At 37.2% G+C, this 13,549-nt stretch overlaps 2 protein-coding genes across 2 annotated transcripts; both read left to right on the top strand.

Annotated features, from left to right (window-relative positions):
* Positions 1–729: 729 nt before the first annotated feature.
* LOC127515596 (serine/threonine-protein kinase pim-2-like) lies at positions 730–1,970 on the top strand (the record flags this gene model as incomplete). The annotated part of the gene is made up of 4 exons (XM_051899429.1): positions 730–747; positions 848–1,226; positions 1,420–1,596; positions 1,843–1,970. Coding segments are annotated over exons 1-4 (702 nt in total), but the record flags the coding sequence as incomplete, so codon positions are not given.
* A 7,632-nt stretch (positions 1,971–9,602) lies between these two features.
* On the top strand, positions 9,603–13,549 carry zgc:194312 (uncharacterized protein LOC794943 homolog). Its single transcript, XM_051899883.1, has 2 exons — positions 9,603–10,777; positions 12,203–13,549. The coding sequence occupies exons 1-2, from the start codon at positions 9,864–9,866 to the stop codon at positions 12,261–12,263; spliced, it is 975 nt and encodes a 324-aa protein (XP_051755843.1). The 5' UTR covers positions 9,603–9,863; the 3' UTR covers positions 12,264–13,549.

Below are 13,549 nucleotides of genomic sequence, written 5' to 3' on the forward strand. Positions count from 1 at the left end.
ACGGATAGTTCTGAGAAGCTGCCGTCTCGTCATTTCTGTGACTGGAGTGGCAGCTCAGATCGAGAGAGAAGTGCTGAGGGTACATCAAATGACCATTTGAAAATGTGTAACTGTTTTCTGTTTACTAGAGCTCTGTACATCATAAAGTCTACATAATGTTCAGGCATATTTAAGTATCCAATAATGGGAACTTTAATGTTTATCATTCCCTGCTTTAGATCAGAATTCTCTACGGTACAGCGCCTGTGCTCTAGAGGATCATGGTCTTCAGGAACCTCTTTCCAGTGGACCTGAAGTCCTTCCTCCTGCAGATCAGCAGGTTCAAACCCCTCCAGCTTCAGTCCACCTCAGTCCAGTCAGTCCAGAACCAGATCACAACAGAGTGGACGTGACAACTAAGGGTGAGTTTACGGCCATAACCTCAAACATTTCACTCACTGCTGTCCATGCTTGACATTTCATGTCAACTAAATGATTCATCTTTTAACAGACGACATTCTGAACCGGTATGAAATCGGCAGAATGCTTGGTAAAGGAGGATTCGGATCTGTCTATGAAGGGAAACGATTGGCAGATGCCCTTGAGGTATCGTAATTTCCTTACAATATTTACTATATCCATTTCAAGTCCTTTTAGTGTTTACTACTTAGTGCACTTGACATGCTAGAAATGTAACAATTGTTTTTGGTTGATCAGGTAGCTGTGAAAATCGCCAGAAAGCCACAGAACATGAAATACATCTCCATTGTAAGTAGTCGAAACTCTCTAAACTGTTCTTCCACTGTTTTCAAATTAAAATGTGTAAACACACTGACAGCACCTTCTTTCTTCATGATCTTTCTTCTAGCCTGGTCATCCCGCACCCCTTCCATTAGAGGTCGGCCTGTTGGTCCTTGCTAACAGGGGCCCCAAAGTTCCAGAGATCATTGAGCTGCTGGACTGGCAGGACCAACCTGACCAATACATCATGATCTTGGAGCGTCCCTCACCCTGCCAAGATCTCTGGGATTTTTTGGAGCGTCACGGCGGCACTCTCAATGAGGACACAGCACGGTATATAATGACACAGACAACAATGGCCGCTCACATGTGCTGTTCCCGTGGAGTTTTCCACCGAGACATTAAGTTGGAGAACCTGCTAATAAACACAGACACACTTGAGGTCAAACTGATCGACTTCGGGTGTGGGGATCTCCTGCAAGAATCTAGATATGAAAGATTCTGTGGTATGTATTATGCATCAAACCTGTAGTTTTAGACTTCTAGTTTTAGATGTTCTAGTTAAATTGGTATCATATAAACCATATCTCACTTTTGAAGTAGCATTTTTTAAATTAAATAACACCAGATAATTTTTTACAAAGAAAACATGCCGTGGGATTTCAAGCTTACCCATCAAACAAAATCTCCTTCCTTCAGGCACTCAAGAGTACTGTCCACCTGAGTACTTCACAGAGGGCAAGTACCACGGTAAACCAGCTACTGTGTGGTCTCTGGGAGTGCTCTTATTCTTGCTGGTGTGTGGACGCTTTCCAGAACCCAGAGATTTGCAGAGGATTGATGAAGACGTCTGGTTTGAACTTGGCTTGTCAAACGGTAAGATGACATTCATCACAACAAAGAAGACCAATTGTAATTTGAATCAAACAAAACAAAGAAACAAGGAAAAAGTAACACCCGAGCCAAGTGGCTTTATAAAAGATGGATAATGTGGATAAAACGGGAATGTTTCCTGATTTTCTGAACATACAGTATAGAATAGTCAAATCTTACAGCTTAATACAAAGACAGCAGGTGTAAAGTTTAAAGTAATAATCTGACTTTCTTCCATCGTTTTCACAGAATGCTGCCATCTGATTCGATCCCTCCTGCAGAAAAACCCAAGCTGGCGGATTGATTTGAAGAAAATCATTTTCCATGAATGGTTTATGGTATTGAGCCTAAGATCAGCTACAAATGATTTTGAAGATATATTCGCTTTTCATTTTAAAGATTTTAAAAATGTTTTCCCTATTTCCCCCCCCCCCCCCAACAATTTATATTCTTTAAGAATGTTGCCTATGTATTTTTGTGCATTTGTTTTTTTGAGATGTCTTCTAATTCTTATGTATGTAGATGTCAACATATCATCTGGTGGCCTGATACAAGTGGCATCCCTCCCTCCATGCCTTGGCTGGCGACTCTTGGCTTGTAATAATATAAGCATCTGGCGATATTACTTGCCTAGGAACAATACAAAAATTCCCTGTCACAGCCGGCTTTAGGCAGAGCTGCATGTCATGGACAGAATTCCTCTCTTGGTCGCTCCAGAACTTCATGTGAAAGCTGCTCCTTCCACGGCCTACTGTACAAACTGTTATTGTTCATTAAATATTATTGTTCAATAAATATTATTTTATATAAATAATATTGGCATACCTGGTATTGAGAAACGGTCTGTGTGTTAGTGGTGGGAATTTTTCAGCAACTTCAGCGCAGGTTACATTGACTTGACCTAGAGAATGAAATCTCTAACAGATGCAGGTAATCACACGTGCTCTCTCTCTCTCTTTAAAAATACTCTACTAATACAAATACTAATTGGCCACATTTGTTAGATTTTTAAGGGAAATGAAAGGGATTTATATATTTTCTTCACTCAATAGCCTACGCAAGTGATCCGAGTTCAGCACAAAAATGTAGCGCAACAAAAAATAAATATAAATAAATACAGCCGAGCATTCTATGCTTAGTTGCGCAAAGTTGACTTTCGTGATTGGCCATAATATCTGCAGTGTAGTGTGAATGCAGATATGTCAACCCAGAAAAAAGAGCAAAATACCTTCAGAAAAAGACATCTTTAAAATAATAACAGCCTAAAAACGTCCACCTTCCAAACTATCCACCTTATTGTTCAGTTAAGAGTGGGCCTTTTGTAAATTGAATGTGTCTGGCTTTTGGTGTCATTGTCCTCCAGTTATGTTTAGCTGTACAGAAAAGCTCATGCTGCTTGATAATGCAAACTGGTATTTCTTACCATATTATTTTAATGTATCTTCTTCTAGCTATTTAGTGCATACATAAATTTAGATGCCTCATTAGTGTCTGTTTCTATTGAGAGCATGTTGTGCATCTGCAAACTAGTTGTTCACATGTATGACATACCTATATTGCAACAGACATTAAAGAATTAGTTCACCCAAAAATGAAAATAATGTCATTAATTACTCACCCTCAGGTCATTCTACACCCGTAAGACCTTCGTTCATCTTCGGAACACAAATGAAGATATTTTTGATGAAATCCGATGCCTCAGTGAGGTCTCTATTGCCAGCAATGTCACTGAACCTCAAAAAGTATTCTCATAGCTTTATAATATTAAGGTAGAACCACTGTACTCACATGAACTGTTTTAAATATGTCTTTAGTACCTTTCTGGATCTTGAGAGGTTCAGTGACATTGCTGGCAATAGAGGCCTCAGTGAGCCATCTGATTTCATCAAAAATATGTTAATTTGTGTTCCTAAGATGAACGAAGGTCTTACGGATGTAGAACGACATGAGGGTGAGTAATAAATGACATAATTTTCATTTTTGGGTGAAATAACCCTTTAACAAATTATTTTCACACCATTAACCATTGGTGTGATAATTTTGCATATGGATATTGGATATTGAGTTATAGATAAAAACACAAATCAGCACATTCTCACCTCTGAGAGGTCTTGTCAGTGTCTTGTTAACTTTTCCAAGATGGTGAATGCATCGACGTGTCTGACATGTCCTAATGCGAGGGAACGTTTGCAATCAATAACATAAATGTTTCTGTTTGTAATCATTATTATTAAATGATGTAGTGGTGAGCCTTCGAACACTGGGTGGCGCTTTGTACCAACTTTTCCTGCTAATCTCTAATACTACTCACAGGATAAAGAGCCACTCAGAATACCTAGTAGGTACTCAATTCCCGCAAAAGAACATGTCTATGGGAGCAAAAAAAAAAAAGAAAAAAAAAAAGCCCAGTTTATCAACTTTTTAACAATTAGTAGCCTACTGTTTTAACACGGGGTGGTTGTAAATCACAATTTTAACCAATTGACCGTTCGCAAAGACCCGCCCCCTTTAGTTACTGTTGCTACATCCGACAAGCCATGCCAGTCTCTCACCACATATGATCTTACGCAGTGAAAAATACATCGCAGAGCAAAGAGGACACTGACAACGCGTCGACAGACAAGACAGAGCAGGTTACTTTTGATATGAACAAAGTCTCAAATTTCAAATTTTGTCATTTTTAAAGAAACCTAAACAATAAATACCGTTTTGTGGCTCTTTAATGTGTCGTGACAAATCGCTGTAGTGCCTCAGTTCAAGCGGCTTGTGAACCGATCATCTTTTCCTACTAGTTCATTTATAGCATCAAATAGACATGAATGAACATCATAAGGAATTTTTTCTTATTATAAGGAATCAATTTTGAAGTTCAAGTCCACCTAAATTAATCTGCTAACTCCCCTGCTTTGTCGGACAAAATGGCGGATTCGGCGTTATGATTGGTTAGATCGCCTGTCAATCAAACTCCAGATCACATGACTACCACCCTTCTGAACTGACAGCAGAACCTGCAAAAAAAAAAAAAAAAAACTGGTAGGGATCATCTAAATCAGAAGGTTCTGTTGCATAATTTGACCATTTATAATTTAAACATCTAAATTTTTTAAAGAAAAAAATCACATGTAAATAGACTACTTTCCAATTTACAAAGATTGCACAAAATGGGACAGGCTATATTTGACGTGTTTTATTAAAAATGTCTCTCTCTCTCTCTCTACATGATTACATTTTTCTCTGACAGTTCAAGTTTATTTGCTGATTTCAATTACAATTATTTCTATATAATTTAGAGTTAAAAGTTTTAAAATAAACTTGCGCATAATTTAGTTAATTTGTTACGCCACAATAAATTTAAACTGTTACAAAGGTAGCGCAAAAGCGCCATCTAGTGGCCATTAGTAGATGTGCTGGAAGTGATTTCGCATGAGAAATACGCTTAACAAAAACAGCTACGTCACGGGAAGACTGTTCCAGAAGTCGCGATGCATTGTTTGGGTTAATTATTAATAATTGTGTGAGTCTATTTGAGAAAAGTGAGTCCCATATTTTTCATTACTTGTTTAAGATTGATTATATATGTGAATATGTAGAAATAATCGAGTTTTTGGGTCAAAAAATCCACTCGATAGAAATGAGTCATGCCATGTCGTTAGCAAGGATGAACGTCATTGTAGAAAGTTTATGCATGTTGTTTGTAAGAGATTTAGGTGTTGCTCTTGTATTATTAAAACAGATACATTATTATTTGTTCTGTACAAATTAATAAGTGAAGAAATTGTGAATTATAAGTTATGATTCAGCCTAGTTGTATTATGACATGATGTTAAGCTAATAGACATCAATAATTATGCTTTATGTAACATTTATTACTGTTTGTTTATTTGCAGCCACACACACCCAACATGCTCATGATTATAATGTAAACCTAACATCTCCACAAACATATGCTGAGTGGCAACTACTGCATCCAAATCTGCACCTGTATTGCAAAAGTGTGGCAACGTTGCTGTCTATGTCTGAAAAAAGTTAACTAAACTGTTCAAACTTCAAACTGATTCCAGCGTCCTGACTGACGCTCCAGGGCGAGAACTATAACCTCCTAAGTACCTTCAGTCCTTTCTCTCAAACTGTTCTGTTAGTGTTAATAGAATGTGGGGTAGTGACATTAATTTACTTAAAGGGATAGTTCACCCCAAAATGAAAATTTTGTCATCATTTACTCACCTTCAAGTTGTTCCAAATCTGAATGAGTTTCTTTCTTCTGTTGAACACAGAAGAAGATATTTTGAAGAATGTTGGTAACCAGACAGTGGACGGTAGCAATTGATTTCTATAGTAGGAAAAAAAAAATACTCTGGATGTCAATGGCTATTGTCAACTGTCTGGTTTTGATACAGGGAAAAAAAAAGTTTAACCACTGATTTTGCAACAAAGGACGTTACAACACTTCCCCATGTCCACTATTGAAAAAAAAAAACATAAAATTGCTCAATATAACATATCACTAAATAATAGTTTCAAATTTCAAGCAATGATCCAGCAGTTTTCAAATACACACAGCACCAGTAGGGTAAGATGACACCCCCACCTTAATTTTTTTCTCCTGACCATAGATGAAACAAAATCTCATCTCAGCACTTTTGATGAATGGCTACACTATTTTTAATTTTGTCATTTCATCTGAATATCAACATTTGTAAGATTTAGTCAGCCAAAACAGATTTAAGGTTAAATGATCTAATTTTGTGTTTTTAGAAAATAGTGATCTATGACATATATGTTGAATATCAAAGTTTTTTGTATCTATCTGTTAATCAGGGACTTGTGGACACAATAATGTAAAAGTTATTGTTTTTATTTTGAAGTAAAAAGATGCCCTTGGGGTAAGATAACCCCCCAGAACTGGCACAGAAGGCCCCAAGTGGCATGTTGTTACTTGTGTTGTTTTAAAATTTAATAATTATTGTAATTAATGGGGTTATTATTCCTCATTTCCTTGAATTAGACGTACATTTCAGACATCTTCGCTTTCCTTAAAACCTGTTAGTTGAGTGAAATCTTTCAATTTGCATTCAAAGTGTTGCTATTATGACATATCTTCAAATTGAAATATGAAAAAATAAATATGTAAATATTAATTTGCCTATACAAGTCACCGAATAATCTTACCTTTCAGATGAATCTCTTTTACTGGGTTTCTGCTTTGCCTGTCGGTGGTTATTCAATTATTCAACTAAATTGTCAAAATTTATTTTTGGAATAGTTGATTTAGTATTTTACATTAATGACACTTTAAAAATATATAAATATGAATAAGAATCGGCTCGATTTGAGGGGGGATGGCAACACCCTTGTTGAAAAAAATGACAAAAAGCATCCCCTCTGTAAAGCCACCATCCACCCTTACCATCCCCTTTACATTAACAGTGTTATGTATTAAAACTTATCATGTAAACTAAATCTTAAAATTCTCTGTATGATAATTAACAAACTATAAATAACAGCGATTGACCAATCAGAATTCAGTATTGTAACGCGCTGCGCACAGTCACGCCAGATTCAAGCAAGCTTTCGTCATTTTTCGAGCTAGTTCAAAAGAATCAGGAGAACTGTTCGAGTGGATCTTTTGACATTCTTTAAAAAAGAAGAGAACAGAAAGTATGATATTACTTTGATTAGTGTTTTAAGAACATTCCCCTGACACATTAGAACGAATAGGCTACCTAATACCGCTCCGGCTGTCGACAAAAAGGCAGTCACATGCTCAGATGCCCCTTTTCCACCGACACGGTTCTGATGCGGGTTCCCGGCCTGTGTCCATTCTCGAACTGTTCGATAGTGATGCGCGAATCGCGGTTATATCCGTGGATACTGCGGATAATCCGCGGGTCGGGCGGGCCAAGTTATAAAAAATAACATTCCAATTAATTGTGGGTGGATGAGAGATATTAATGTGTTGATTTTAATAAAGACGCTAAACTCATTTTACGGGTAAGACGCAACGAAAGCGCATCACTCTTTTAGGCCTATTTTCGTTTTCAACTGAACATATTTCTCTTCAGAGAAAACATTTGCCTAGAGCACCTCCTAGTGGTCATTATATAAAACACAAAGGAAAAACCCTACATGAGATATTGCTTTATAACTTGACAGTTTTAACTAAAAACTATACACAAGCTTAACTAACAGACATTATTCTGATGAGTGTTTTCCAGCAATGATGTAATGAAACAGTGACAATTTAAGTTTAAAGGTAGTAAAGCCTGTGTTTAGGCTATTAAAAGGTTAGTTCGCCCAAAAATGAAAATAATGTCATTTATTACTCACCCTCATGCCGTTCCACACCCGTAAGACCTTCGTTAATCTTCGGAATGCAAATTAAGATATTTTTGTTGAAATCCGATGGCTCAGTGAGGTCTCCATAGCCAGCAATGACATTTCCTCTCTCAAGATCCATTAATGTACTAAAAACATATTTAAATCAGTTCATGTGAGTACAGTGGCTCAATATTAATATTATAAAGCGACGAGAATATTTTTGGTGCGCCAAAAAAACCCAAAATAACGACTTATATAGTGATGGCCGATTTCAAAACGCTGCTTCAGGAAGTTTCGTAGTGTTATGAATCAGCGTATCGAATCATGATTCGGATCGCGTGTCAAACTGCCAAATTGCTGAAATCACATGACTTTGGCGCTCCGAACCACTGATTCGACACGCTGATTCATAATGCTCTGAAGCTTCCTGAAGCAGTGTTTTGAAATCGGCCATCACTATATAAGTCGTTTGGGTTTTTTTGGTGCACAAAAAATATTCTCGTCGCTTTATAATATTAATATTGAACCACTGTACTCACATGAACTGATTTAAATATGTTTTTAGTACATTAATGGATCTTGAGAGAGGAAATGTCGTTGCTGGCTATGTAGGCCTCACTGAGCCATCGGATTTCAACAAAAATATCTTAATTTGTGTTCCGAAGATTAACGAAGGTCTTACGGGTGTGGAACGGCATGAGGGTGAGTAATAAATGACAGAATTTTCATTTTTGGGTGAACTAACCCTTTAAGGAAAGGTCATTTAGCCAAAGAAGTACTTTTATTTTAAATAAATGTTAATTTATAAGCAGCCTACTTTAGTGTGATATGTAACCATATCATCAGGCTTAACACTGAGAATGTGAATAATTGTAATGTGATGATCAGGTGCAGATATCTAAATCAGAGAATATCATCGGGTGGTTGATTCATTTTTAAAAGTGGATTCAGGTACAATTTTCTTTGTTCAATTTGCAGTGTGCATGGGTTGGAGCTCTTTATTTTGAACTCTCAAAGTGCACCAGATTAATGAATTTATCTTTAAAATGTATAAAATTTTCTTCCAGGGGGGCACCCCCCGCACCCCCCTAGATATACTGCTGGTCACTGATCCAATACATCAATGATATAAATAATTTAATGAATAATGCCTATTTTTCTACTATTTAAACCAATAAATAAAAATGTTAAAGGTACAGTAGACCCCACCCCCACCTGCTCACAGATGACTACACCATCCACCTTGAATTTTTTTATTTCGACCTCTGATAAGAATTATATAAAAAGTCATTTATACATTCTGTAAAGTTTAGCCAGGAGGAGCTTCTTACCCCAGGTAGGGGGCTAACTTACCCTAGTAGTGGGGTAAGATGGCCTCTTTAAATAATTTTACATTTTAGCAAATGTTTCTGTTTGTTACCTATAATAATAAATTGGCTGATGCATCATCATCATCCTGCACGTGCTAAACTTATATCTAAATATGTTACGATTTAAAAGCAAATGCACATTGTTCTAAAGGGGGACATATTCCCCCATGTTACCCTATATTCTTCTGGCTTCCATTATGTAGGCTAGTAAGACACCTGCCGCTTTTCTCGTGCAAATGTGCTTCACAAAAGGCGCCTAAATAAGCACTACTCGAACACGGAGAGGCGTAACATCATGATATCTTACACAGAAACCATTGGCACACGCCCTCTCCTTGCTCATCTCGAGAGGGAAGTAAACGTGAAGTTGACACTTCCCATCAGAAGACTGACTTTTATGCGAGGAAAGCAGGTGTCATTGACCGAAACAGGAGCACTAAACGAATTCACATGAACATTCGGCTATTGGAGAAACATTTACCAAAGTCGATCCAAATGAACCGTCCGGACCAGTTGAAAGCGTTTTGGCTTTACGGAATGTTTTGGTTCTACTGTACGAGCGAGGCCTGAAGAAGCGGTAGGATGTCAAATGCTACATATGAGGCCAACCAGTATCTCCACATACGTGTTTGGGCAGCGGGAGTTTCTTTGATCATTTTGGCTTTTTTCAACCTTATCATCAACTGGACCATAGTGCGCGAGGAGCGCCTGCGGAGCCACGCGCGCTTCGTCCTCGTGTTCCATTTGTTGTTCTCCGCGCTGGTGTACTTCGCAGTATGTTTCAGCTTTTACTTACAAAACTACCTGAAAGCAGCGACCACGGAAACCATATGCAAGGTGCTAATAAGAGGTCTAATGACAAGCGGTTCCAATATCATCCTCACCATCACGGCGATGGCGCTGGACCGCTATTTTGCCATATGCTACCCGCTCCACTATAGCAAAGTTTGTTTCAAACCATGGCCGTGGCTCATCGGGATCTTTACATGGGGACTCGCGTCGATTATTCCTCTCACCTTGTCACCCAAAATAGAAAATAGCACAGTACCCTGTGGAAGGAAAGCTTCTTTGCAAGGCGGAGAAATGCACAAAATCGTTTTAATATCAATTTGTACCGTTCTTATCGTGTACAGCTATGTGCGGATCTTATATGAGGGGCGCCGTCTGGGTGTGCTGAACCGGCGCAACCGAGCTGCGTGTAGGACAATCGCTCTCCACGGCACGCAGCTCGCCGTCTTCATCCTTCCCAATTTCATACTGTTTTTGCTGCATGTCATTAACACCAAATGGCTTAGTTCCACGAAAGAGCTTTTTGCTGTGATAAGTTTTGCCTTCTTCAGCCTGGCGCAGTGCATCGCGCCGATAGTATACGGACTGCGTAAAGAGGAACTTCTGGAACATCTTAATCACCGGTTCCCGTGTCTATCCGGCCGGGTGAAACGCATTTTGGAGTGGACTGTCAACATCACCCATCCACAACGGCGTCGCCAGCAAAGGTAAGGAGAATATCATAATTGGCTGCGTTATCTGTCTCATACTGTCTCAACTTTTATTAAGATTTCAAATTGCGTTAATACAAACAGCTTTTGCGTTTTCGGTTGATTATAAACGAACAAACATACAGACAACTCAATAACCCTATAATGTTTCTTTATTTAAAAAATGCCGTTTTTAAAGAGTTTGTACACCTAAACTAAGAATGAAAGCCACCCGTTTTTACCCTATTCCTGCATGACTCATCCAAAGATTTCCCCACAATTTTTCTTCTAAATAGGTCTATAAGAAAACGTGAAACGAGATTTAGGGACAGTAATTGATCGATCTCAATTTATCCTCCTCATGAGATTCAGTAATTCATGTACTCAACAAACGACACGGTTACGGTAGGCCTATTTTTGGTGTAAATACCTCTTGAGAAAATACTACTGTACTGAGTCCTAATGTTTCTTGAAGAGAAATGTGATATATTAATATATTGTAACATAGTATTGAAATATAATTATCAATTGCTAAATGGATATTAAAAGACAATATAATAAACTTGTATACAATTCTAAATACTGTATATTTTTTGTTTATTCTGAATATACGTTGTGGTTTAAAAGATAATTATTTTGATAAATATCTGCGTGGGAGCCACGAATGTTTCCACATCAAAGTGAAAATATCAATTAGTAAACATCAGTAAGTCCATGTACATTATACAGTTCAAAATTTGGGGGCGGTTAGGTTTTTAATGTTTTTGAAGGCTGCATTTATTCATCAAAAAATATGAATAAGCAATATGAATACTACTATTTAACCTATTTTAAAATGCATTTTTTAAAATGTAAATACTCCAGTCTTCAGTGTCACATGATCTTTCAGAAATCATTCTAATATGGTGAATTCGAGCTCAAGAAACATTTTTGTATTATCGATGTATAAAAAAAAAAAAAAAAAGTTTTTATTAACAATATTTTTGTCAAATCCATCATACATTTTTTCAGGACTCTTTGATTAATTAGAAGATCAGCATTTATCTTGCTGACCCCAAACTTTTGAATTTGAATGGAAGAGATAAAGGTGCAAGACTTGTTCACTTTCATCTGGTGGTTTTATCAAAGACTCAAGCCACACATCACACTCAAGACCACAGACACACGTCTGATGCATGTTCTAAAATCTGCGCTGCTACTGACAACAAAATACAAAACATTTTAGGCTTCCCTAAGCTGGTTTGCTGGTCTCCCAGGCTGGTTTTAGAGGGGTTTTCCTCAACTAAACCAGATGAGTACCAGCTTGTACAGGCTGATAAACCATCTTAAACCAGCCAAGAGACCATACTGAACGTTTTTTTTTTTTTTTTGACAACAAAATTGTACATGATATAAAGTCCATGCTTGAATTTGAATTAATGCAAAATTCTGTGTTTATTTTAGGGAGCGGAGAATGACTTCAGAGACTTTATTATCAAGAGAAATCTCACAGACGACTGTGTGACCATCTTCGGATTAAGAAATGGAATATTTAGCTGCCGAGACTGAGATTAATATTGAATCAAACTTTTGCAGTCCATTGGATGTACTGCAAATCTGAAATTCAGGCAGCACTTTTCTTTCTTTCTTTTTTTTAACTGAGAAAACGAACGACTTTTAGAAAACTGTGATGATTTCTACTCTTCAAGCCAAAAACTAATGAAGTCGGGACAAAATACAGCAGCTATGTGGTGTTCAGGAATCAAAAGAGCAGAAAACAGTCAACTGTGATTTTTATATTAACTGTAAATAGTATTAAAGTCTTAACCTTATGTGAACGAGACCATTATGTGGCATTGATCTGAATGCTTACTTTTCTACTAATCTGTTGTATTCTTTGTTTTAGAAAAACATATAAGCTAATGACCCAAGTAAACAAACTGAAACTTGTATTATACTGTGAAGCAGGTTTAATTAAATTGTCAATTATATGTTAAAATGGTGACAGTTTAAGATTTGTAGTATCTGATGTACTATGTTCGTAACCACAGCATCCTCAGATGTCAAGATACACTGTTTTAGTAAGGTCACTAACTTTCATTTACAATTTCCTGTAAACGGTCTCTTTACAATATATGGTTAACCATTTAGAAACTAATGCATTGGTGAAAGGAGATTTGAGATGTTAAGGAAAGCAACAAAGAGCACATATTTATAATTATGTCAGGCCAGCGCAGCTGCATTGTTAAAAGACGTTCTTTGTCTATTTTCTTCAGAAGTAATTACATGCCTTTTGGGAGATGCCACAGAAAAAGGAAGTAAAAAATAAAAACTGTTTTACATAGGAGTCCAAAGCCAGGACCAAATGTAGCATTTACTCTTGCAAGCATCATATATCTGTGTAATTTCTAAATTAGCAAAAAAATGGCGCAATTGACCTTATTCAAAGCAGCGCCATCTTTGATTTTTAACAGGAATGAAAGCGAGGCTGTGGGGGACAGACATACAGTGCATCTCTTCAGTGGGTTGTACTATTAGTTAATGTTTTCGGATTTTTCTGCTGATGAAACAGCAAAAATCTCTCTTCGAGACATTTCAATAGACAAAAAAAAACAACATGAGCTGTAGAAAATTAAAAGTGATTTAGGAGATTTATACCGGATGCCATTGAAAACACGGCAAGTCGATCCCACACAGCCTCGCTTTTATACCTGTAATGGCGCATTTAGTCTGCACTTCAGTATTTTTATGGCCTTAGATTGTATGTTATTGCACGTTTGTAATAAAGACATTCTGTATTTATATTAAGAA

This window comes from Ctenopharyngodon idella, chromosome 7 (assembly GCF_019924925.1).
Source record: "Ctenopharyngodon idella isolate HZGC_01 chromosome 7, HZGC01, whole genome shotgun sequence".
Classification (NCBI taxonomy): Eukaryota; Metazoa; Chordata; class Actinopteri; order Cypriniformes; family Xenocyprididae; genus Ctenopharyngodon; species Ctenopharyngodon idella.